Genomic DNA, 27,679 nt, shown 5'->3' with positions numbered 1-27,679 from the left:
ATTTTCCTGTGCCATTAAGTCGACATTTCTTTCCCCAGGACAGCCGACGGTACTCTTTTAGCAGCCATGTTTGGCCTTAGAAATGCGAGCAAATATTGGGGTCGTTTTCCGACCCAGGCCCAACTACAGGTACATTGATAAATTAAGCATAGTCTCTTGTATATTATAAAGCATTAACAAATAGCAAAGCCTAAGAAAGCATGATTGTCTGATGTTGTTATGTGACGTCATTGGATCAGCTGATGAAAGTTTCCCGGTATTTGTTTGCAACATGCAAAGATGTTCGATTTTAAATGGTACATAACTATCCGAATATTTTTAAACAATTAGAGAACGTAGTTGATTTCCACAGCATTTACAGGGATATAAATGTAGTGATATTCAATGTTAACATAAACGAAAATCTGTCGAAGGGCGAACCTCGTTATGAAGGTTCAGTGTAGATATCTTACCATGGAAATCTAAATTAGGGATTCTTATTTGCTAGAGATCTTGCACAACTACTTAGACCCAGCCAGTTCTTACCTGTATGAAACGACACTTTTGCATGATTTTTGTGGGTCTTGTACCCTAAATTACTAACCTGCCCTATCAAATTGTATGTGTTATTTTATATGGTGGTTTAATTTTAAATTTGAGGGTGATTATGGGTTATCATCCAGCAGTATAGAACTATTATTGCAGAATATAAAGGATATGGAAGAAATACCTTGGTGTTTTTGAAGTGTACTGTATTATTGTCTATTTGATTTATTTAATTTGATTTGCATATACATAAATACTTAGACTATATAGACTTTAGTGGGTGAATTTTGAAACAAGAAAGGAGGACTGTTAATTTGAGGTATGAAAAAGTACAATGTTGCTAATGACTCATGAGTATGTGGTCCATAATTGACAATGGAAGTGTTAGACAAACATCAGTTACATCTCCAGATAATAATGCATGCTAAACTGACATTAGACTAATGATTATTATTGGCTCAAAGTTTCACTAAATGTAGACTGGTTAATGCATCTGGTTGGCTGACATATTACATCAAAGTGGCAAGTTTCAATAAGAATGGGAGAGGGGCAGCCCGAAGAATTTTATATCTTGAAAATTATACCTTGAATTAGTGTGTAGTTTTAGAATTGTATTGGCATTGAATTACCTATTATGTGGCCAGAGAATGATACATAGATCCCAGGAGGGTGGAAATTTTAACACCACATGGGTTGTCGTCCAATCGTCTCCATTCCATGAACTCTAAAAATTTATAATTCTTTGCTAGATGTTCGATGGTACAGTTCATATTTTCAAACATGTTTAAACCAAAAAACAAAGGCTGTCAGATCTTGAGAAGCTCAGAAAAATACAGACTAAGGATGTATTGCATTATTTAAAGATCAATGTGACTTGTTATATACCTGAGGTAGAAATCAATCAATGTGACTTGTTATATACCTGATATAGATAAAGTAAGGCATTTGACACCAATGGTGTCTTTGATCATTTTGAATGTCAGCTTATTGGTTGTAGTGCCAGAAATTGAGCAGTGAGCATAAACTTGAGCATAAATGTAGAAGATCCACAATCAATTGCTTTCTTAATAAAAAACTAATAGAAAAATATAAAACTGTACAATTAAAGACTGCAGTAAACACATGACAAATGGTATCGGTTGTCTAGTATATTGAGAATAAATAGCAAAAATTACGAACAGAATGTACTATGGTTTTTCAAAACAATAGTCAGGTTGATATATAGATAGTTGGAAAAAAAATATGAAAGTGAAAATGATTTTAAGAAAAATAGACAAGTTATTAAAAGCATACACATATGTGATATAGCTTTAGAAAATTAGATATTAATTTTGTAAATTGTAATCATTAATGTGATATATATTTTTCTTGACAGAAATCAGGGTCATAGTCATCTTTGACCTCTGAATCTATCAAAACAAAGATGGTGGCTCAAGAGTCACTGCAACTGTTTGTTTGTGTATAGCTTTTAACAGCGTTTTCCGTTATTGATATCCGCCCCAAAAAATATATATTATGTAGATGTATTATAATTTGCAAAATGAATATCTAATTTTCTATTGCTATATCATGTAGGTGTGCACTTCTTAAAAAAAATACCAACCTGTATTTAGTAATGGTGTACCCATAATTCTAGAGATAATCAGGGTCGTCATCATCTGCGACCTCCGAATTTATCAAAACAAAATGGTTTAAGGAGTCGCCGTGGTTCAGTTCATTTGTGTATTGCTGTCGGCAACTTTTTGTGATGTTGATTTCTGCCAAGAAAAACATATATTACATTAATGTATTATAATTTACAAGATTATTACTTTTCTAATGCTGTATCATGTAGGTGTGCACTTTAAAAAAAGTACTGAAAATTGATAATAAAGTATTTTTGCTGGAGAAGTACTACTGTTAAGTTTGTAAATAATGTGTAAAAATTTAGATCATGGCTATGGAAAAAAGACCCTCCTGAGAAGGATGATTGGGAGGGTGGAAAATAAATGCCAAGATTGGAAATTGTGAGACCTTCAGTGGTACTTTATTCTTCTTATTTTAGGATAGTTTCTCCATGAGCTAATTGAACTTGACTGGCGACCTTCAAAAAACTATGTAAGGATGGTCTTCCACCATCCAGTGAATAGTCATGATAGCCTTTACACAGCTAGTTGTTTATCTTTGTTATATAGAATTTCTCACTTTCACTATTAATGAGCAAAGAAATAATAAATTGTTAGGTGCCGTAGGCACAGTAGAACCTTCTTCCAGAAGGAGACTGAGGAGCTGTATACCAGTAGAGACATAGTTGAAGTGACTGTTTTCACTGTACTGCAGTATTCATGGAAAAGTGGGCAGTTGCTGTTCTATTGTTTTGGTTAGAGTAATCAGTATAGGATAGTTTTTGCTAAGTATTGGTTGGGATTATTTTTATTTTTGTATTTGTTAGAGATGTAGATATGTTCCAACATTATTGTTTGGCTGAGGTGTTGTTGAAAACTGGAGAACATATATTGTTTATGGTAAATATCCTGATAGTTATGGTGATGTTATGTCCGCAGGCCTGGCTATGATTGTATACCTATCGAACCATGTTCAAATGAATCCAAATAGCTTCAACTAGCTGTTGCCCATTCACAACTGGCACTGATGTTTTACCCACAATTACCATTGCATCAGCAGTGGGATTTTAATCTCTTTTCTTCTAAGTAACGACTTTCATTGTTTCCACAGGTCTTGCGATTACATCTTGTTTTTGTCTGTCTTCCTCTATTCTTTTAACATAAGGCAACAGAATCTTCTCTAATTTTGTTCCATTTTCCATACTCTGTCATCCTCACGTCGGCTAGTACCTCACAACTTTTAGTTAAGTGTTTTTCACTTCTCCAAATGTACTCAGCCGACACCTCTCCTCCATCATATCTCTTTCATGAGCACAGATTTAGCATATTGCTTCCACATTAAAACAAGAGCACTGATCAGTAATTATTGTCCTATATATTGCATTTCATGTTTTAGATACAATGTAGCTATACTCTTCTTATTTTCTTTAAGTTACTTCACTTCCTCCCATTGTCTTGTTAAACATTGTCCGTTTCCTTTAGCTAGTTGTTTCAATTTTACCTGCACACTTGATAATATTTCATCTACATGAACTTCAGAGCTCACCAATTATTACGTTTATTATTTTCTGGACAAGGTTATACAGTAATTATTAGTAAAAAGATTTTGCATATAACAGCATTGAATTGATTTCATGTAATGTAAGACTCGTGCCATGTCTCTGTATCATATTGGTGTGTAGCTAGGAGGTCCAATTATTTGGTATGGTTCCTTAGTTATTTAGATAGTTGGACCTCTACCAGTGCTGTACGTTGGAATCAAACATAAATTTGGACCCCTCAAAAGTAGTGGCCATTTAATGTCATTTGTATAAATTTAAGTGAAAAAATGCATTTACATAAATTATATTGTAATAAGAAGGGCCACCCTGAATTTGTAAGTTATTCATGAAAAAAAAATGTTTTATATGAGTGAAATTCCATTGATTTTTCTTTAATTCTTTTTTTTTTAGCATTGGAAACAAAAGATATCTGTAACTTATAACTTCTCATTTAAGGAATCAGGAAGAAATGAACTACAATCAATCATAGCATTCTAGAGGTATCTTGCATGATGAAGTCGCGATGTGTTTCAATACAGTGTTGTTTTTCTTAAGTATGAATTATTTAAACTTTTCTCAATTTAGATTTTTATGAAAATGTCATGCTCTGTGAAAAGATTTTTGGAAGTCCTAATATAAGTTGCACAAGAAAGTGAAGGTGTTGCATGCTCCAATCTACTCAATATGGTGGTTGTAATGACTGAGAAGCATGTAATTATGTTTGATGGGGTTTTTCATATACAGATAATTCTCTCAAATGTGGATATGTAATTTTGAAATATCCAGTATAATTCCAATATATATGTGTGTATATATATATATGTATATATATATATATGTATATATATATATATGTATATATATATATAATATATATATATATATGTGTGTATATATATATATGTATATATATATATATGTTTATATATATATATGTATATATATATATAATATATATATATATATACATACACCAGAAGCACTTTTATTATGGTGTACAGTACATTTGAAATAGTATTCATGCCTCATTCATATTGTAGATATTGAATTTTATAGCTTATGGAGAGAACTACCTGTACTGTTAATTTGTACATTTCTGAGGGGGGGAAATTATTATAAGAGGCTTATGTTTAGCTTTAGTTTTATTTTGATGAGATGGAAGCTTATTGTCAGTTTAAAAACGAACAGCCTTTGTTGATGTTCATGATAAGCCCTGTTGTCTGTACTTTTAATTTGTATATTTCTAAGGGCAGGAAAAGTTATTTTAAGAGGCTTGTGTTTAGCTTATAATTTTATTTTGATGAAATGGAAGCTTGTTGTCAGTTGAAAAACAGCCTTTGTTGATATTCTTTGTAAGCCCTGTTGTCGAATATCTGATGTTTATAAGTGTTCTCGGTTTTCTCTGGTACTGTCTTGATATGTGTTTGGTCTACATGAGTTCTCCATTTAGGTGGTGTAGCTTGTATATTTTCTTAGGATGTCAACATAAGAATGGTTGCAGTTAAATGTTTGTGGCCTTGGTTATGTCTCTTGGTTCTTGGGTGGGACCAGCGGTGAGTACTGCATCTGGTGGTCTGTTACGATGGACAGTAAAGCTGCCCATTTTCAAAACCTGACAATCCCTTCTCCTTCATCAAGACGCTCTTTTCATCTCCAGACTGGGCCAAGATACCTCTCTCTATTAATTTAAACTGTATTTCTTGCATCTTTTCACACTTGGAGAAGTGATAATGCAACTATTACCCTACTCTGACCATTTTCAGCTAGTGACGTAGGGAGAGCCACACTTTATACAACGCAGACACTAGTCTAAAGATTCTTCCCAGAGATATGTGGGAAGGGCCTTAGAACTGTTACCAGCCATTATAGAGCTGTGAGTTTTCTAATTGTTAGACCTTACATACATATCCAATTTCCAGTTATTTATGAAAATAACCGGTGGACTGTAGCTTTGCACCTCACAGTGGTGCTCACAGCCTGTATTTGAAGTTAACAAACCATTCCTCAAGTACATGGTTACTAATCATTATGAGGTATCATGTCAAACACTTTCTCAAGATCAAAATGCACACAGTCTCTCAACCCTTCCTCACTTGCAGGACATCAACCACTCAACCTAACAGGTTCAGCATACATAATCTACCATTTATGAAACCAAACTGATTGTCTGCTTCCTATGAGAGAGAAAATGCACATATAATAATAATTTGGATTTATGAAAAACTGGCTCCCAGCATATTGGGTTTATATTGAAGAAAGGTACCTGCTAGTGATGGTCCTGCTATATGGACAACGGAGAGAATTATTGCCCTTCTGCCCAGGTTCAAATCACGTTGCCACCCTAACCTCCATTTATATCCCCCCCCCCCTTGGTGAGCCAACAGCTCATGACTGCTCTCCCTATTATTACTTTTAGCCTGTGACATAGAAACTGTCCCACAGTAATACAACATAGACAACTGCCCAAAGTTTCATTTGTGGGAGAGACCAAGGACTGTTTGTGGACACTAAGGAGCTTGGTGTTTCCAGTTGGTAAAATTCAAGGCTAATTATTGTTGTTCTATGCATATTGTGGAATGATGAAATTTGTGCATCAGTCACACTTTTGTCTTGTTTCAGTATAGTGATATTGAAAAAGTGTAAGTGGCCTTGCTGTGGAGGTGTTGTGCCTTGCTGCATTGCTTCTGACCCAGGGAATGGGCAGGAGACAGGGATGACCCTTCATCCACGAGGAGCTAAGAGGAGAGAGGGAAACAAGGGTGGAGGGTGGAAGGTTGTGTATGCCTTTGACTTGGCTACTTCCCTTATTAGGGGGAAGAACCCCTTGGTATATATTCGTAGATAGAACAAGGATAGAATGTTGTGAACTGTCATTGAAGATGATCATAATAATAACAATAATAACATAAAATGGAGACCTCAAAGTTGTACCTTTTAGGAGACTGGAGTAATGGAACCAGATGATATTTGGCATTACATTCTGTGTGTAGAAAGTTTTTAGTATGCTTTTATTTAGTTGGCAGGTATGCATGTGTAACCAACATGCAGAAGTGATAGCATGCCATGGTATTGTATGTGTTGTCATTTAAGTAAAGGTTTAGTTCTTATTGGAAAAATAAATTATCAGGTAGATAAGTTTTAAGATGATAACTAGGAATACATAGATTTCATTTGGATATGTAAAGTTTATTTTTATAAGGGAGTAAAGATTTGTGCTTGTTTTCCCTAATTAGTTTCTGAAAGCCCTCGGCATTTTTTTTTATAGATATTTGTTGATAAACACTGAATGATATTTTCTTTCTTATTTCAGGTGCTCAGGAGTTCGTCCCGGTGTGAGTTTTTTCTTTTATACGTTGTGAAGGATAAAATTTAGGTGTGGGGTCGCATACAGCAGGATATGGGACTGAAAGGGGGGGCCCCCCCCCTTAGGGAAGGATGTATGTGTATGTATGTATGTGATTCACCATGGTCATGGATCACATGTTTAACATTTGATTCACATTTACTACCCTTTTGGATGAGAGCTCAGGACATACTTGGCACCTTTTATGTATATTCACTTGTGGCTCTTGTATTATTCTTGTTTATTTGTTTATTGATTTTTTGTCATTTCATCTGTGCCTCTCTCTCTCCTCTTTTCTTTATTAAATCAATTCTGTGTTGATATACCTAGTTGTAATACAAGCAGTTGGAATTGCTTCAACTAATCAAATTTTGCATTAAATTGATTTGAGTTGTTGGTCTAGATTACATTTTACCAGCTTGTCAAACATATCTATGCATGTGGACAGCTCCATATCTTAACAACTTTTAAACAGTCTTGCTATATTGAAGATTTTACTATGACATGTTGATCTTTCATCCCTGTGGTACTCCGCTAGTCACATTCTCTCACTCTCTCTTTTTATATATATATATATATATATATACTCCGCTAGTCACATTCTCTCACTCTCTTTTTATTTATATATATATATATATACACACACACACACACATATACATATACATATCCCTTTACTGTGTCCAGTGCACTCCCTTTAAGGCTATCTCTGTTTTCTAATTTATTAATCATTAATGTGGCACCTTACTGAAAAACCATATTCAAAGCCAGGTGTACACAATCCCTCTCATTCAGTATATCAACCACTCTTGAAAGAAAGCTTAGCAAGTTGGTTACACAAGACTTCTAGATCCAGATTGATTGTCAGTCAAGATTACTTTCTCTAAGTATCTCTTTTGATGTGTGTATGTATTCATATATATATATTATATATATATATATATATATAATATACATATACCAATGGCTTTTTCCCCCTTACAAGGGATAGCCAAAGTCAAAGGCATAAATCCATTCCCACCCATTTCATCCCCACATACTCCACTCCTATTTACCACCCCTCCCATCCTCTTTTCTTGGCTCCTGGATGATGGGTCATCCCTGCATGTCGCGCACTGCCCTGGGTCAGAAGCAATATAGCACGACACAGTACATCCACAGCAAGGCTGCTTTACTTAATTGGCAACTCCCCTCACTGTCCCCTCATGAAGGAAAAGAGGAGATGGAGAAATCCCTTCAGGCTGTGTCAAAATATCACTCACACATACTCCCTAACCCTCCATCCTCCACCCACTCCCTTCCATGCATCATAGCATCATCCATACACAGCCATTCTCCATTCACCCCTATCTTCTGTCTTCTCCCTTCCTTCCTCAGCAGACATTCCCCCCTTTCCCAATGCCCCTTTTACCCATTCCATCTGTCTCATCCTTGGTCACCTCCTTATGTTCATTTCTTCCATCTCTGCCTTCCACACCTCTTTTACTAGTCTTTACTTATTCTTTTCATGTTTCCAAACCATCCCAATACTCTTTTATCAACACTAGCTCTCAACTGTCTTTTCACCTCCCCCCCACTCTCCTCCTCACTTCCATGTTTCTCACTCTATCCAGCCAAGTAATCGCTATGTCTCAGGCATTTCATCACAAACACATTTGAACTCTTCCTCTCTTATATTCTACATTTCTGCCCCATAGAGTGGTGTCAGCACAATCACTCCTTCATACAATATCCTTTTAGCATCCATTCCTAAATAACTATTTCTCGTTACATATTTTAATCCCATAAGGGAATTCCATGCTTCTCTCAATCTACATTCTACCTCCACCTCCAATCCTCCCTTTTCCACCACATTTACACCCAAGTATGTAAAGCTGTTCACTTCCTCCAGTCTCTCTTCTTTAATACTCTCTTCCAATTTGCTGCCATCCTGCGTTGTCACCTTGACTGTTCAATTTATATATGGATGGGGTGGTGCAAGAGGTAAACTCGAGGTTAAATGACCAGGGATTGGAGATGGTTAAAAAAAAAATGGAGTAGAAAGGGAGATGAGCCAGTTGTTGTTTGCTGACAACACTGCACTTGTGGCAGGATGAGAGGAGGGATTAAGGAAGTTAGTGAAGGAGTTTGGGAAGGTGTGCAAAAGAAGGAACTTGACCAAGAAAATAATGGAAAACTGGTACGAGGATGTTAACCCCTTCAATACGGGCCACATCGCACATCTGGCAGCATTAGCTGCCAGACGTGCGATGTTGCGTCATAATACTCGCATTATAAAAATAAAGTCATTGCTCTATCGCTCGTTCTCTTTCACCCGTGAATTTTGATAACCATAGAAAATATGATGAAGCCAGTTTACAGAGTATGTGGGTCACACAGGTACGACTACAATAAATATAATCAAGACGCCGACATCGGCATCCTCGTATACCCACTTGCTCCTCATGACGCCTGCGTAGGCGTCACCGTATGGTAGGGGTTAAACCAGCAAATGTAGCAGACAATCCAGCGCAGAATGTTATCAACATATACTACAAATCCTTCTCCACTGCATACAAGGAGGATGAGAGAGTGATGCAACAAATCATAAAATGAGAAACATCAAGCCCACTGAATCAAGCTCCAAAATTAATTTTATTTTTTACTACCAAAACAAAAAAACCTCGAACCGACTCCTAAGGAACAACACCAGGCAGATCGTCGATGAGCTTCAAAAATCTCATGTTGTATATAGGTACACATGCAAACATGGGGACTCTGCAACCCATCCTACTACCTATATCAGCATGACCACCATGAGGCTCTTGCGTCATCTGTCATACCATCTAAACTCAGGAGCACCTAAAAATTATCATAGCAAAGTCCATCAAGCAAAGTTAAAAAGAGAAGACCTAACACAGAATATGGAGATTATAGATTACAACAAAGACCCACGACGATTACCCAAATAAGCTTTGTACATTAAGGATCTATCCCCGGGAATGAATACCCAACTCGAGGACTTAAGAATCCTACCAAGTGTGATAAGATCATTCCCCAATGAAAACCAGACAAAGAACACGGATACATGCCACCCTCTAACCAACAGGACAACATGGAGCTTTGGCGATGCCAACCAATGACGTCCAGACAAAATCCCACAGCCTGTACCATATATAATCCACACACACCAGCCCAGCCCATAGATTTTTACCTCCCACTGAGGAAGCACCAAGAGGTGTGAAAACGCGTTCTGGCTTTTCCAAATTGTTTACTATTCCACAGCATGACATATGGAAATATATTAAGGTTACTGCTTACAGAAGGCAAGATTATTCTAAGAGAAAAATATGACAAGAAGCTTTGTCATAACAAGCTTGCCATTCACGTCAATGAAGTATGCTTGAGAGAAAAACTCCTGCCCATTTACACAATGAGTATATATATATTTATATATATATACTGTATATATACAGGGTGTTCAGGATAAATTTGACACATTCAAAAAGGAAAGAAAAATGCCATATCTTGGCCAAAAATTAATGTATTCTCAAAATTCAAAGTGCATCTCTTAGAGGATCTTTTGCCAAAAACAGCTCACTCAAAAAATCCACCCTGAGCCTCCACCACAGCCTCCATGTGGGACCTGAACATGCAACCTTCACGGTGTCCTTTGAGAGACGCCTGAACACCAGTTTGATCCTGGCAATCAGCTTGTCATCGGTGTTGCAGGCAGTACGATTGGTGTCTTTTTCAACTGCACCCCACACATAATAGTCCATGGGGTGGCAGTCAGGTGAGTTAGGGGGCCAGATGTTGGGATTGAAGTGAGTCTGAATCCTTCTTCAAAGATGTGGGGCAGCATGACATAGCCTTTGCTGGAAACACACCCAAAGACCATCATAGTTTGAGGGAACTTGGTCTTCATGAAGCGCAGGACTTCGTGCAGACTGTAGGCTAGCCCCTGCCACCTATTGTCCTGTGCATTGTGCAACTGGTCCTGGCAGAAGTTCTCATCTGAGAAGAACCAGAGCATCCCCAGCTCAACTGGGTGTTTGACCTTGTTGAGGAGCTTCTTGGCTTTTGTAAGGCTCTCTTGGGCCTTGGCAGGGAGTAGTTGGCCCTTGCACCTCTTGTATGAGGAGTAGCAAAGATTCTCATTCAGCATTTTCTTCATAGTTACCACTCCAACGCCCATCTCTCTCACCAAGGTCTGGACAGAGTCAGAACTCCTGCTATGATTCTTCCTGCTGGCCACTGCTTCCACATCTCCATTGCAATTCTCCAGCTCACATCTCATGGCCTTCACGGTATTCAAGGAGCACTGAGCTGCAGCTAAGATTTCTGAATTTTTTAATCCAGTGCAAATCCTCATGATGAAGGTCACTCTCTTCCAATATTCTGGTGCTTTCCAGTCGTCCATGCTCTCGAGCTCTCGCATCCACCAAATGTACACAGGATCACCTATCCGTTGCACTTTACTGCTATTACATCCTTCAAATAGTTCTGAAATGACAGAAGATAAAAAATGATAAAATTGATCCCAAACACCCTATGTGTGTGTGTGTGTGTGTATATATATTATATATATATATATATATATATATATATATATAAACAAACATGTATATACACATACACATTTATAGCATGTTTGTGAACTTTACCGACAAGCTTGAGGAATATATTCTCTATTGAAAAACAAACCCTTTCCTTGTTTTCTTTAGTTTTTCCCCACATGGTCTTTTAGGGACCATCTTCTGATTACCTCTCTTAGATACAACTGTTCTCTCCTATTTGTACTAATTTTCTTTTCTTGTATTGCCTTCCTACTCCTTGTTATTTTGTGTGTGTGTGTGTGTGCATGCATACCTTCGTGTATATTTTCATACTAGTGCTGGATGTGTTTTTGACCTTTTCCTTAAAGGGAACAGAGGGTTCAAAAGATAAGGGAGATGTATAAAGGCAACATAGAGAAGAATGGAATATCAGTTTGGTGTCACAGTTCTCTTGCATTTGTGACCCATAGGAAGCCAGCAACAGCCACTAGGCCAGCTCATACATTGCTCAGTAAAGAGATTTTTGTTTTTGTAGGGCCATGAAAGCTTTTGTGTGGTGGTTGCATTTAGGGCAATTGGGGTTTATTGCCAGGCCAATTCTACGTCCCCTTGTAAGGGGGGAAAAATTCCTTTGGTATATGTATGTAATTCTATGTCAGCACTATTTTTATGTGGGTTGGTGGTCTAGACCTAGACATGCTACTGCAACTCTTTCTTGTCTTTTGAGTGATTTCCAGGGACGATAGATCTTCTATATTCCAAGGGCTTTCACCCCTTACAATAGTAATAGATAAGTCAAAAGGCAATTACCCACTCCCACCCAACACCCTTTCCTCCCTCTCATTTTAGCTCCTCATGGATGACAGGTCATCCATGTATCCCACCTACTACCCTGGGTCAGAAGCAGTGCAAGAAAACACAGCACATCCACAGCAAAGCCACTTCACTTAATCACTGACCCCCCTTCTCCATGTCTTCATACAGAAAAAGAGAAGACGGAGAGAAATCGCTTTGGGCTGCGTCAAAATATCATTCATAGATGACCACTCCCTACCTCCCCCATCCCCTGCCCCTCCCTTCCTTGCATCACAGTATCATCTATACACAGCCATTCTCTACTCAACCCCTATTTCTTGCAGCCTCCCCTCCTTGCTCAAGAGGCATTATCCTCTTGCTCAATACCCTTTTCACCCCATCCACCCATCTGATCCTTGGTTGTCCCCTTAAATTGGTGGTCTGTTGTGGATAACTTGTTCTGTGATCAGATTCTGTTTGAATTTGTTTTTGTATAGATATATTGCAGGGTACTGGGGTAAGTTATTGAAGAAATCGGGAGTTGATTTATTTATTTTATTTTATTTTATTTTATTTTATTTATTTATTTTTTTTTTTTCTTCCCTGGTGGGCTATGCTAATATGACATACTCGTAGCGTAAGGTATTGGAAGGTTTAAGGGGTGTAGACTGTACCAATCAGCCTCATGTACTGCTCTGCAGGAAGGATTTTTACATTGTTGATATAATATTTGTGTTTTTAGTGCAGCAGTTATTCTTAACATTTTATTTTATATTGATTGTTGAGATGTTTTGTTTTCTTGTTTTTTGAACATATTGTGTATATGTAGTTAAGTGTAGGTATGAGTTGTTTATAGTCTAGTGATCAATGGTGTATTTATTTATTTTTGTGTGCCTGTAACTGTTGAGCCAGTTCACTTTCTTATTTGCCTATTTGTGAAGTGTTCAATGCATAGGGTGAAGATCATTTGTGTGTCACATGTGACACTAGTATTTTAAGTTTAAGGCTTCACCCATTGAGGGAATTTGACCAAACAGATTAGGGGGTCAACATCTGGAGGCGAGAAGATAGAGGTAGGCAGTTTCATGTTCACTAGTCCATTTGATGTGCACAACATCAATGAGGGTATACAGTCTTTAAGTTTTCAAGTTATTACAAGGGCTATATAAAATACTGAGCCTCCAGTGGTAGATAGCCCAATATGCTTAGGGTATGGATGTCTTGAAGGACCCACTGGAAATGTGTTTATAAGTAAATAGGGGGGGAAAAAAAAAGGAAAGAACTAGGGTGGTGTAGGTTGTTACACAGGTTTTTTCTTTTCTAAATATATGTTATATATACATATGTGTGTGTGTGTATGTATACCTATATATATATATATATATTTGTGTATATATATATTCCCTGGCCAGTATGTGTGTGTATTTTTGTAATGTATTTTCCTAATGTATTTACAAAGTTGTAGTGTACAGGAAAGGAACAACACTTGTTGGGTCATGTCTCCTACTCTCCAATTTTATTTTTTCGTAACTAGTCACACCTAGTGTGTGTGTGTGTGTCTGTGTCTCTACTTCATACAGAATGTATCCTACAATGCTAAAGAGTTATATTGAAAGATGTTCTGTTTAATTTTTTTGTAAATGTACTTGTTTTACAATTGTCTGCAGTAAAGGACAGTTGAATGGGTTTAATTTATGTTCGATAGGACTGAGATTAGAGGGATAGTAAAGAGATTTTATTGAGGACATCCATGGCTCCTAGGTACCTGGCCTTGGCCACCTGTTCTGCCTGAAGTCATTCAGTGTTTTGTTGTTGGGAGAGGGTGAGTGAGAGTGGAGGTCTAGTGCACTGGAGAATGAAGTGTTTGTGTCGTTTGCATGGTGGTTGCATGTGAAGAATTTGGAGGAATATGCTTGACTGAACCATCCACTGTTATAAGGAGAAAAGGCCCTCTGGTATGTGGTTTTATGTAATTGTTATGTACAGGAAAAGAGTTGTACTCATGAAATCCTGTTTCTTATTCTCAAACTATCATAGCTTTGAAGTCGCTTAGGAATTTAGCTTGGGCAATATTAGCTTCTAAACTGTTCCAAGAATTAATGCATATGTATGGAAAGTTTTACTTCTCTGAGAGTTAAGAGCTTGTGTACGGTCTGATGTATGGGTATTACTTCAGTTATGGTAGCTTTTATTTTGAAATTTCATTGTGGAAGGAAAGATACAATAGAAGTGGGGTTCTTTGGGAATTTTGTACGTGTGGCTTTCATATTGTTGTCCAAGTAAAATCAGGTCTAGAATACTCATGTGGATTTATTTATTTATTTGATTATTATTAATATATTTTTTCTTAGTTTGGAAAAAAAAATTCATCGACATCAATATCTGCTGAATGTTACATAACTTCTTTTATCTGTTGTGGTGGCTAGTGTCATGACATTCTATGTATAGCTTTGGCCCTCTGCCATGGTAATGGTAGGAATCAAGTGTGGTGTAGAGCCAGAAGAGTAAGTTTTGTCATCCCTGCAGCTAAAGAGTTACATGATTTTTAAATAGTAAATTGATTTTTTATGGATTTTTTTGTATTTATTTATTATTATTATGTATATTTTTTTCTTTTCAGAATGATTTACTTCTTTTTTCATTCTTAGATCACTGAGCCTTAGGTGTAAAATAACTTTTTACTTTAGATTTCCTATCATATGCCTTGAATTTTTTTTCATGTATATTAATGTAGTTATATATTATTATTATTACTATTAGTATTTAATTTTTTCTTTATTATAGATATTTTTTAAGCATTAACGTTGCTGACCCTTCACTACCTCTTTCTTTAGGTGTGTCAGTAGCAGCCAGTCACCAGAGCACATCCTCCTCTGCTCTGTAAGTAGATCCTGAAAGATTGTAATTTTCTTTTCATCCTTCTTTAATTTACATTGTTGGTTTACATCAGCATTTTTTAAGATGCTGACTTTATATTTGAATTTTTGAATAAGGGTTAACTGTACCCAGTAGTTGATATCTTTGTGTGAACAGAATCAGGCGTGAATGCCCGCTGTTTTATTTTACGAGAATTTTATTTTCAATTTTTCCCCTTATTTGGAGACAACTCTTCAGTCATTGTTTAAGTGTAGTATTTAGTCTTCCCCCACTAATGTCAACATTCTGGTTTGTACCACACTACTGTCTCTCATAATTCATGTTGGGTGGTTACTTTTATACATATGTTGTATCACAGTTGTATGTGAAAATGTCAAGGAACTTAAACCAGACTGAAAATGACAACAATAGGTTATCAGAATATTGTCACACTAGTTATTGACTGTATTTTTATCATTGTGTTTTAGAGCATGAGTTAGGTAAATGTTATTGCCCTCATAGATTCAATTGTAATTGCAGATGTGGAAGCAAGTGGCAGTATGAACACCAGATTACATCGGCGAGGACTTTCCGCACTGCAGTTCAGTTATGTAAGTTTGAAATACATGTAAAGAGTGCTAATATTTAACTCAACAAACACAGAAAAGGTCAAACAGGTAGGTTTCATACATAAGCACTATGTATGTTTGTGCCCTGTCCGATTCTCATGGTGCATTACACAGACACTGCACAAAGTGAAATATTTAGTAATTTGAGTTAGCAGGGGGAAGCAACACTATTTCAGGGTCACAACAGGGGCAAAATATTGTTGGTTCCAACTTTAGGATAGAGTCAGGGAGGAAAGAAAGTGATCTTTGTCATGATGCAATGACTGTGATGCAAATCAGTGCACTAGCTTTGCCTATCAAGCAAGGCTAGATTAAAATAGTTTGCAAATTGAATAGATAGGAAAACAAGGCTATTCAGGGTCACAGTAAAGCCAAAACATCGCTGATCTCAACTTTTGAAGAAGGAGGGAAGAAAAATTGTGGCCTTCGTCTCTGAAATTGCTCACGATAGAAAAAAGATCAAATTTTATTTCTACTTTTGCTGACATCACAAACCATTGACTTTCATTGCTATATCTTCACTAATAATGAATGATTTTGAAGGCTTTATACCCAAAAAGGTAAGACCATCAGAAAAACTAATCAATATAGTATAGAAAATACATATACCGACAGATTTTTCCCCTTTACAAGGGAGGTACCCAAAAACAAGGGCATAAAATCCACTCCCACCCATTACATCCCCACATACTCCACTCCCATTCACCACCCCTCCCTCCCTTTTATCTTGGCTCCTCCTGGATGACAGGTCATCCCTGCATTTTGCCCACTGCCCTGGGTCAGAAGCAATGTAGCAAGACAGTACATCCACAGCAAGGCTGCTTCATTTAATTGATGACTCACCCTCCCTCTCCATCACCTCATTCAGAAATAGAGAAGATGGGGAGAAATCCCACACATACTCCCTTGCCCCCCCATCCCTGACCCACTCCCACGCATCACAGCATCATCCATACACAACCATACTTCACTCACCCCTATCTTCTGTCTTCCCCCTTCCTTCCTCAACAGACATTCCCCTTCCCAATGCCTCCTTTACCCCATCCATCCATCTCATCCATGGTCACTCCTTCCACCTCTACCTTCCACACGTCTTTTGCTAATCTCTCTTCACTCATTCTTTCCATATGTCCAACCCATCCCAATAATCTTTCATCAACCCTATCTCCCAACTCCCTTTCCACCCCCGCTCTCCTCCTCAGTGTCTCATTTATCTATCCAGCCTAGTAACCCCTATCATACTTCTCAAGCATTTCATCACAAACACATTTAAATTCCTCTCTTCCTCTCCCATGTTCCATGTTTATGCCCCATACAGTGCTGTTGGCACAATCACTCCTTCATAGAATCTCCTCCTAGCATCCATTCCCATTTCTCATTACACTTTTGGGAGACCTTAATGCTAGGGTAGGAAATGAACCAATAGACAGAGTGGTTGGGAGGTGTGGAGTTCCAGGAATTTTTTTTAATTGAGAGTTGATGGTGGAAATGTGTCTAGAGAGTTGATGATATTAAATACAGTGTTTAGGAAGAAATTCAAGCATAAGTACACATGGGAGAGGGTGGTGGATGGAAGGGTGGTAGGTAGACTGTTAATGGACTATGTAGTGATAACAAAGAGAATAGTAGGAAGAGTTAAAGATATATTCTAAGGGGAGAGAGTTGGGGAATATCAGATCATTTTTTGGTGGAAGGTAAGTTGAGAGTGGAGGATAGATGGAAAAAGAGAAGACAGAAGGTAGGGAGGTGCTTAAAGTGAACAGCTTAAATGAGAAAGAAAAGGAGTACAAAAAGAAGTTGAGAGAGTGGGAGGAAGTGAGGGATAGAGTAGAACTAGGAGTGGAGGAGGAATGGGGATGTTTCAAGGATTCGCAAGGTGTGCAAAGATGGTGTGTGGAACAAGGAGGATGGGAGGGAATATAGGGAAGGGTAGTGAGTGGTGGGATGATGAAGCAAAGAAGGTTGTAGAAGAAAAAATGAGCATTCACATATTGGTTACAAAATAGGATGAGAGAATCGTATGAGAAGTTTAAAGAAAAGAGAAGTAAAGCATAAGATAAAGAAGGCAAAGAGGAGAGCAGGTGTGAAATAGGGTAAGAGTATGACAAAATTTTGAAAGTAATAGAAAGATGTTTTGGAAGGAAAATAAGAGAGGAAGAGGAGGTGAATCAAGTAGAGAAGAAAATGTAAAAGGTGCAGATGGAGAGATGATAATAGAAGAGAAGATAGTAAGAGGAAGATGGGCAGAGTATTTTTGGGAGTTTGGTAAATGTGAAGGAGGATAGGGAGGGAAAGGTAGTTGCAGTGGGAAGCGCTAAGAAAATGACTGTGATGAATGAGGAAAATGGAGGAGAAATAAGGAAAGATGAGGTGAAGGCAGTTGTTAAGATGATGAGAGCAGGTAAGGCACCTGGGTTGGATGGGTGTCATGCAGAATGTCTAAAAAAAAAAAGGAAGTACAGTGATGGTGGACTGGCTGGTGAGGTTATTTAATGTTTGTTTAAGAGAGGGTAGAGTGTTGGAGGACTGGAGGAGTGCCTGTATAGTTCCACTTTAGCTGCCTGACATACAATGTTGCATCACAACATGCACATTATAAAATATAAAGTTACAGCTGTTATACTCATTCTCTTTCACCCAGACTATTTATAACCACTGAAAAAGTGATCAAGCCTGTTAACAAAATAAGAGGGTCACTCAGCTACAACTACAAAATAAATATAATCAGGAAGCCAATGCTGGCATCATATACTCGCTCTCACCTCATGACACCTATGTAGGCATCATCATATTCAAGGGGTTAAAGATAAATGAGCCTGATATATTGTGTCTAGTAGAGACATACATACATACATATACCACAGGCTTTTTCACCCTTACACGGGGGGTAGCCAAAAAGAAAAAGGCATAGAAATCACTCCCACCCATTTCATTTCCCATATATTCCACTCCCCTCCACCCTCCCCTCCACCCTCCTCCCTCCCTCCTATCTTGGCACCTCCTGGATGACGGGTCATCCCTGCATCCTGTCCATGTCTTGTAGAGACTAAACTCCCAAAATATTTTGATGTACAGTTAGGGAACAACACATACACCTCCTGGAGAAGAGACAAAGAAGATAAAAAGGGTGGAGGAGTAGTATCGTATGGCTTTCTTACACCTCCAACTTTGTATTTGCTAGCCAGTATATGAATGTTTGATTTGCTTCGTAGATAGTCTGGTAACCCCCAGGCACTGCTGTTATTGGGCAGGTCAGTACGAGATGGTCTGTATCTTGGGGTGAGTTATGACAAGATGGGCACATTGGGGAGTCTTTGTAGCCCCAGCGATGCAGGTTAACGGCTGTTCTGCCTTGTTGTGATATCAGCCTGGTGGAGGAGTAATGTTTGTGGTGAGAAATGACATCAAGGTGGAAGAAGCAAATCTGAGTGAAGCCAGGGCTGAAGCAGCTCATCTAAAGATCAATACTAAAGGACTCAATAAAAGAGACTTCATGGTGGCATGTGTTCCCCCCGCAAGACAAGAGCTTGAGATGAAATTGATTATCAAGAAATGTTAAAGGATTCAACTCTTTTTTTCCTAAAGAAAAATATTGAACAAAGTAGTAACATAGTTCTTATTGGAGATTTTAATTGTGGTGACATCAGCTGGGAGGAATGGGAAGCAGGTGACAAAGCAGATTCCTGGGGAAATACCTTTAAATATAGCATCAGGGAACACAGTGACCAAGTGGGTAAAGGAAGTGACCCAGGTAAGAGGAGATAACACATTCACAAGATTAGATCTGTAACTAATCAAAGAGCCAGGCATCAGCTCCTTAAACTGCTTTTGCCCAATAGGGAAAATATTACCATGTTACAATTGAATTTCTGCTGGAGCATGTGGAAATAGAGCCAAGGAATGAATCACACAGGCAAGAGAGACTCAATTTTATGAAAACAGATTACTTAGGGTTGAGAAAATTCTCTGAAGAAACAAACTGGGAGGAATTCATGAATACTACAGGAATAAGGAAGAAATGGGAAATCTGGACATTTACAAAAAATGTGAGATTAAAAAAAGAAAAAAAGCCAGGGATGTGACTTGGGGAAAATGGAGAAAGAAAAGAAGCGATAAAACAAAAAGCTTACAAACAAGCTAGGAATGACCATACCAGAATTCGCAGGGAGGAAGAAAGAAATTTTGAAAGAAGTGTAGTAGAAAAAAAGCAAAGATGAACCAAAACTGTTTTACAGGTTCATGAATGGTAAATTGAGACGCAGGGAAGAAATCACCAAGTTGATAGTAGATGATGAGGTCTTTGAAGAGGCCTTGGCCCAGATAGAAATAATGAAGGTTTCCAATTGGTCTTCACAAAAGAGCACAACTTTTTGGAGAAAAGCATGGGAAGCAAAAAACCAGGTTTAGCAGATATAGATATAGAAGTGAGGGAAATGCTCACTCTCCTGGGATCCTTAGATGTGACTAAAGCCTCAGGACCTGACAGGATCTCAAACTAGATATTGAAAGAATGTAGGGAACAACTAGCTGACAAGATCTACAGCCTTGTTACATGTCCATAGAGAGAAGGCATTGTGCCACTTGATTGGTAAAGGGCAAATGTGGTTCCAATTCACAAAGGTGGAAACCAGGAAACACCATTAAATTATAGGCCAGTATCACTAACCAGCACAACAGTGAAATTATGTGAAAGGATCGTGAAAGATGAATGGACCAAACATCTTGAAAAGATGAACATTCTGACAGATCGTCAGTTTGGCTTCAGATCTGTAAGGTCATGTGTGTCGAACCTTTTAAGCTTTTACTTGAGAGTGATTGATGTGCTGCAAGAGAGAGAGGGCTGGGTGGACTGCATGTACCTGGACCTGTAGAAGGCATTTGATAAAGTGCCTCACAGTCAGCTTATGTGGAAGTTGGAGTGTATTGGAGGACTGAGAGGCAAACTGTTAGAATGGATTAAAGACTTATGAAAAGATACATGAAGACGGTATTTAAGGACAAGATGTCAACCAGGAGAGCAATAATGAGTGGAGTTCCACAAGGTTCAGTGTTTACACCAGTAATGTTTGTTATCTTTGTTAATGACATGATGGAAGGAACAACAAGCCATGCTAACATGTTTACAGATAATGCAAAAAAAAACATGAGAAGAGTGAAAAATGAGGATGGTAAAATATTGAACAAGAAAAAATAAAAAAAAGACCTTGATACTATTTTTGCATGGAGTCAAGAACAGGAAATGAAGTTCAATGCCAAAAAATGCAAAGTACTGGAAATGGGCAATAGTGGCAAAAAGCGATCCTTAAAGTATTCCTTGGGAAGCAAACACGTTACAAAAAAGAACACATTACAACCTGTCACCTGACAGACATATTAGCAGTAGGAGAGACATATGGACTACTCAGGGCTTGTCTTTTAAGGCATGCATTTTCACGCCCACACCATAACGCACCTAAATTCAAAATGAGGAGCACTAAAAAGCACGCACCTATGAAAAATTTAAGTTCAAATTTCGCATGCCCCAATGACGATGTTTACCACAGAATGAAACCAAGGATTGCGGTATATTCATAGATTAAGCCTACCTCATTCCAGGGCTTTACTGTTTAGGCTTGTGTAAGATGCAGCTTGAGATATGACAGTAGGAGGAAGACCCAGGAAATGAGGTTATAAGTAAGCTAATTCTCATGTAAAATGGCAACAGCCTCTGACCCCGCCAGCAAGATTGCCTCGTACATAATGAGTATTAGATACAACATGGTAAAGTTTAAGGGTAAGTAATAAACAACAAAGACAAGACTACTGCATAAAATAGAAACAATTTAATATCCCACTTATTATTAAGAAGACAGGTAGGTCTCCCGTAATATTCACATAAATTAAAAAGACATCTCTGTTTAGTGTGTCATGATTCAATTCCAACAGTATGAAAAAAGTGCTCGTGTAGCAGTCACGGAGAAAATTTAGGCAAGTACTTTTTTGCCTGCCTGCATTTTTTTATTTATTTATTTATATATATATATATATATATATATATATATATATATATATATATATATATATTGAAGACAAGGACTGACTAGTGCAGAAAATTAAAGTAATGTTCTATTATATGGATGAAGAGATGATGAAAAAACTCATCAAATCTGATATTTCCAAGACTGGAATATGCATCAATAGTATGGTCCCCACACAGAGTGAAGGATATAAGCAAGATCGAGAAAATACAAAGGACAGCAACCAAACTGGTCCCCAGCCTAGCAGATAAACCATAAGAGGAAAGACTAAAAGTATTGGGTCTGCCAACTTTGAAAGATCGAAGAGAAAGAGATGACACGACTACAGTGTTTAGGTCACTTAAAGGGATAGATTGCACTGATAGAAGAGGTCTCCTGATTATCTCTTGCCCTCTTCCTTCCCTGCTCAACAGACATTCCCCTTGTACCCAAGGCCCCCATCACCCCATTTGTCCATTTCATTCTTGGTCTTTCCCCTCCATATATGTGATATTTATTTTCTTGTCTTTATTTTATTTTATTTATCTTCATGTGTTCATTTGGTTTTTATTTGTGCATTTAGTGTTCATGTTTTTATTTCTGTTTTCACGTCCAGATGCTGATGTGCGTGTGGTTGAAGTTCCTGCCTTCGCTGAGTCTGTGTCAGAGGGTGACGTGAGGTGGATTAAAGCTGCAGGCGATTCCGTGGCAGAAGATGAGACCATCTGTGAAATTGAGACTGATAAGGTAGGGATTAGTAGTATATTATTTTATCGCAGAGATTATAGAAAATGACCCTATGCCGTTGAAGTAGAAGTTTATGATTAACATGGAAAAACAAATTAGAAAATGATGGGGAAAAAAAATAAATCTTACAATTACAAACCAACAATTCAACATCATTCAAAAAGTTTTCTGCTAAGTTTAATTAAATGGAGGAAGAAGAAATTGTCTTGGGTTAAAACTATCACCAGATTTAATCCAAGACCTGTCTTAAGTTGAAATTCAATTAGGGGAAACTTTGGTAATTATTGTATGACAAAGTTCTTTGAGGATTCATAAATGAGGTACGAGGTAATGCATAACTTGCATGCAGAACCATGAACCATACCTCGACATGAGAGGCACACAAACACTTGCTGCAGCCACCACAAACACATCACACCCGCTACACTACATAGCAGAACACCCACACACACCAAGAAACATTAAAACTACACCCAAAGACCTTTATTACGCACAGATACTCTCTTCTCTTCCTCCACAACCACCAAACACCAGCCTCCGGAAACATATTCATAATCATATCACTCACCGCTCCATTAACACACTGAAAGACAACACACTGCTGCATGCCAGACCCCCTGATATCCACCCTTCTGAATCCTCTCTCCCACGAAAGGACAGAGTCCACTTGGCCAGACTGCGATGCGGTCACCACCCAGCACTTCTAAGCTACCAGAAGAGGCTGGACGACCGTGTTGTGAACAGCTGCCCAGGATGTAACACTTCACCCCATACCATACAACACATAATGGAAGACTGCATTATACACAATCATGCACGCAAACAACACAACATACACTCTATAAAGGATTTGTGGGAAAACCCAGTTTCGGCTGTGGCCTTCCTTGGGGAGACGGGACTGCTCGGACAGACAGTCTAGGGAACGACAACAACAACAACAACCATACTGGTGGCTTAGAAGGGCTTAATGGTAGCTGCACCACAGTCTAGCCAGGTGGACTCTGTATCCAGTGTCCACCATCCAGGTCTTCTGAGCAGGGATAACCTGTGATCCTGGAGAAGCCAAGAAAAGAGGGAGGGAGGGAGGGGTGGGGAATAGGAGTGGAGTATGTGGGGATGAAGTGGGTGGGAGTGGATTTATGCCTTTGACTTTTGGCTACCTCCTTTGTAAAGGGGAAAATTTGTTGGTATATGTATGTCAACAAAAGTTTCTCCTCCTCCTCCTCCTCCTCCTCCTCCTCCTCCTCCTCCTCCTCCTCCTCCTCTGGAAAATATAATCAAACCATTACACTCAAATTTGCTCATCTTGTTGCTCATTTAAGTAGATTAAGCAATGGGACACTGCTGTGAATCTGCTGTGTCTTGGTACATTGTTTCTGACCCAGGCAGTGGGCAAGAAACTAGGATGACCCTTCATCCTCAAGAGCTGAGATAAAAGAGAAACAAATGGGAGTGGGATGGGTGGGTTGGGAACATGCCTTGGCTGGCTACTTCCCTTATAAGAGGGAAGACACACTTGGTATATAGGTAGATGAATGTAGAGAGACAATCCAGGGTCTAGTTGCCAACCAATGGAACGTTTTACTTGCAGTGAATGTACAAAGCCTTCAAAGGTACATCTTTATCTAGTTTCTGATACAGTTGTTTGTTTACAGACATCAGTGCCTGTGAATGCTCCATGTGCTGGTGTCATCAAGGAACTCCTTATCGAAGATGGCGGCACCGTCACGCCAGGAATGAAACTTTTCAAGATTGAAGCTGGTGCTGCAGGTGCTGAGGCACCCAAGGAAGCAGCTGCACCTCCACCACCTGCTGCAGAACCTGCTGCCCCAGCTCCTGCACCTGCAGCTCCAGCTCCTGCTGCGGCAGCTCCTCCACCACCACCACCTCCTGCTGCTGCAGCTGCTGCCGGACCCATTCCTACCACACCTCCTCCGGCCAAACCTCCTGCTGCAGGGCCAATGACATCCATTCCAGTGGCAGCAATCAAGCATGCATCCTTCATTGAGCAAGCACAAGTTAAGGTGAGTTTGGTTTTCCACTCTTGATGTAGATGGAAACCAAATGACTGTATTTTATGGTTTACAAGATGCACTTTTTCTTCTAAAATACCCAGAAGAATCACTTTTGTGTCTTTGAAGACAAATGTTGTAGTGTAAGGCAACACCCAGGCTCAAGTGAGCTTGGACGGTCACCTAATTGGCTTGACTAATAGGGACATGGATTTGTATGTTGAGTCGTTACTCTATGATGTTAGCTAAAGTAGCTATTTAATTTGGTCTTTTATATTATGTAACCTTAGTACTTGGCTGTTACAAGTATTTCCAATATTAGGGTACATCTTCCAAGATGCAGCTTCTTGCAATCCATAAAATATGGTATGGTATAGTCTAGTCTCTCTCTCTCTCTCTCCTCTCTCTCTCTCTCTCTCTCTCTCTCTCTCTCTCTCTCTCTCTCTCTCTCTCTCTGTCTCTGTCTCTGTCTCTGTCTCTGTCTCTGTCTCTCTCTCTGTCTCTCTCTCTGTCTCTCTCTCTGTCTCTCTCTCTCTCTCTCTCTCTCTCTCTCTCTGTCTCTGTCTCTCTGTCTCTGTCTCTGTCTCTGTCTCTGTCTCTCTCTCTGTCTCTCTCTCTGTCTCTCTCTCTCTCTCAGAGGGTAAGGTAGGTGAGTTTAGGTTACATTAACTTGGGTCAAGTTGTGTGTGGTATTCACATTTTATTACCCATGTGTTGTTTTGTCCTCAGCTACCACCAGAGGATTATTCAAAGGAAATAACTGGGACTCGATCAGAACAGAGAGTCAAGATGTCACGGATGAGGCTGCGCATTGCTCAACGCCTGAAAGATGCACAGAATACAAATGCTATGCTTACCACCTTCAATGAAGTAGACATGTCGTAAGTATGGCTCTTTCTCCTATCTATCTTTTTTTTTTTTTTTTCCACCTTCCACCCTTTTTTTTTTTCCATCTTCCACCCTTTCTTCATCTCCCCTTCTCACTCACTCCCTTCCATCTCTCTCTTTGTCTCTCACTCTCAAATGATATTTAAACTGTCTTACCAACCTCTTAATTTTATTGTATTTCCTGTTAGAAAAAGCAACGTAGGAGTACCAACAACTCCCATGCCCAAATTTAGAAAGAAAAAAAAGAAACTGCTTCAGGTTCAGATTCACACTACAGAAATTTTTCTTTTCCAGCAATGTTATGGAGCTTCGTAAGAGTGTGGGAGATGCCTTCTTAAAGAAGCACGGCATAAAGCTTGGCTTCATGTCTGCCTTTGTCAAAGCTTCGGCCTATGCACTGGTTCAGCAGCCTGTCGTGAATGCAGTGATTGATAACAACGAGATCGTCTATAGGGACTATGTTGATATTTCAGTTGCTGTGGCCACTCCAAAGGTATGTATAGGTGGTAGATATACCGAGTTTAATTTTTGTATATGTCGACTGTCACCAGAATGTGTGTGCAATGTGCATTGTGGTGACTTGTTCGTAGATTACATGGAAGAAGTCTCAAGTCTCAAAAAGTATGTAACTCTATCATCCACCATATAAGGGAGATAAAGCCTTTGTGTGTAGTAAATAATTTGATAAACCTTCTTCAGGGCTTGGTTGTGCCTGTGATTCGTAACGTAGAAGCAATGAACTACTTGGACGTCGAGCGGGCCATCATGGGTCTGGGCGAAAAAGCTCGAACGGGTAGCTTGGCCGTTGAAGACATGGACGGTGGCACCTTCACCATTAGTAACGGTGGTGTCTTTGGTTCCTTGTTTGGCACTCCGATCATCAATCCGCCACAGAGTGCCATACTTGGTATGCATGGAATCTTCGAACGCCCGGTGGTCAGGAATGGACAGGTTAGTACCAATTTGGAATTTGATTGATACGGAATGATACATTTACAGTGTCAATTCATACAAACATGACTGAGGTACATTAGTCTTTAGAAAGTGCAATACTTCATAAAATTGTATTTTTAGTGGGGGGGAAAAAAAAATAGGATCCTTCATCCACAAGGTGCTGAGGTGGTAGGGGTATGAAACAGGCATATTGTGTCCTTTGACATGGCCACCCACTTAGAATGGGGAAAGTCTTTGGTAGGTATGTGTAGGTTGTATCTATCAAACAACAGAGGCCAGCTTGAAGAGAACTAAAAGGAAAGCGAGAATTCAATTTCCTGAACCCTTTTACCAGTCCACGTGGTGGCTGTGGGCAACTTTTCCATGCAAACATTGGACTGATATCAGATCATAGAATGTAACTGAGCAAACTATACTTAAAACCAAGTTGTACCACCAAGTGACCAATAGCTTGCATCATGGTCAAACTCCTTAACCTCTTCACTACTGGAATGAAAGAAGGAACCTGGAAGTATTCAGAATGACCCAGTATGGAAGGGATTAATCAGAAGCTTGTAACCATTTGGCTCCTTGGACTGAGGAAGAGGAATAGAATAACCTGATAGCAGCCAGTATAAATGGAAAAATGCTTCCCACTGTGGTACATAAATGTATGCGCATGGAGGGGGAGGGGGAGGGGGGTCTTGATTTGGTCATTCACCCATGCTAGTGTATTCTCTCCTAGAAATGAAAATAATAACTTCTCTCCCTCCTTCGCTAACACTCGTTGTCACGCTCACATTTCCAGATTGTGATTCGGCCAATGATGTATGTCGCCCTTACGTATGATCACCGGCTGGTTGACGGCAGGGAAGCGGTGACCTGCTTGCGGAAGATCAAGTCAGCAGTGGAGGACCCACGGACTATGTTGTGTGGGCTGTAAGCAATAGTACGTGGGACCGGGTGCTGTAATTTAAAACTGTAGGGACTTATGTTGGTACAAGGAACACCCAAAATTGGCACCAGGGATTCTGGTTGATGTCAGTGGTCTCGTCGATGCCAAAGACTGCCACGGGTACCACTGAGGGCTTCGTACTGGGAAGTGTATAAGTGTAGTTTGAAGAGTAGTGGGTCTCTCATATCAGCAGTTTTAAATGTAAACAACTCAAGGGAATTCTTTGATTTGAAAGCAGTGGTTCCCAGCATCTACCCCTCCCCCCTCTTTCTCTCTCTCTCTGAATATATGTGTGTGTGCGTATGTATATATATATA

General features: G+C 39.0%; 1 protein-coding gene across 1 annotated transcript; it reads left to right on the top strand.

The window, feature by feature from the left end:
- Positions 1-27,679, top strand: LOC143035770 (dihydrolipoyllysine-residue succinyltransferase component of 2-oxoglutarate dehydrogenase complex, mitochondrial). Its single transcript, XM_076202707.1, has 10 exons — positions 1-129; positions 6,981-7,002; positions 15,181-15,226; positions 15,743-15,813; positions 22,444-22,574; positions 24,230-24,598; positions 25,316-25,467; positions 25,769-25,967; positions 26,174-26,425; positions 27,216-27,679. Exons 1-10 carry the CDS (start codon positions 67-69, stop codon positions 27,348-27,350), a joined length of 1,440 nt encoding a protein of 479 aa, XP_076058822.1. The 5' UTR covers positions 1-66; the 3' UTR covers positions 27,351-27,679.

The sequence above is a fragment of the Oratosquilla oratoria genome, chromosome 19 (assembly GCF_046742065.1).
Source record: "Oratosquilla oratoria isolate Oo_2021 chromosome 19, ASM4674206v1, whole genome shotgun sequence".
Lineage (NCBI taxonomy): Eukaryota > Metazoa > Arthropoda > Malacostraca > Stomatopoda > Squillidae > Oratosquilla > Oratosquilla oratoria.
This window is presented reverse-complemented; position numbering and strand designations above follow the sequence as displayed.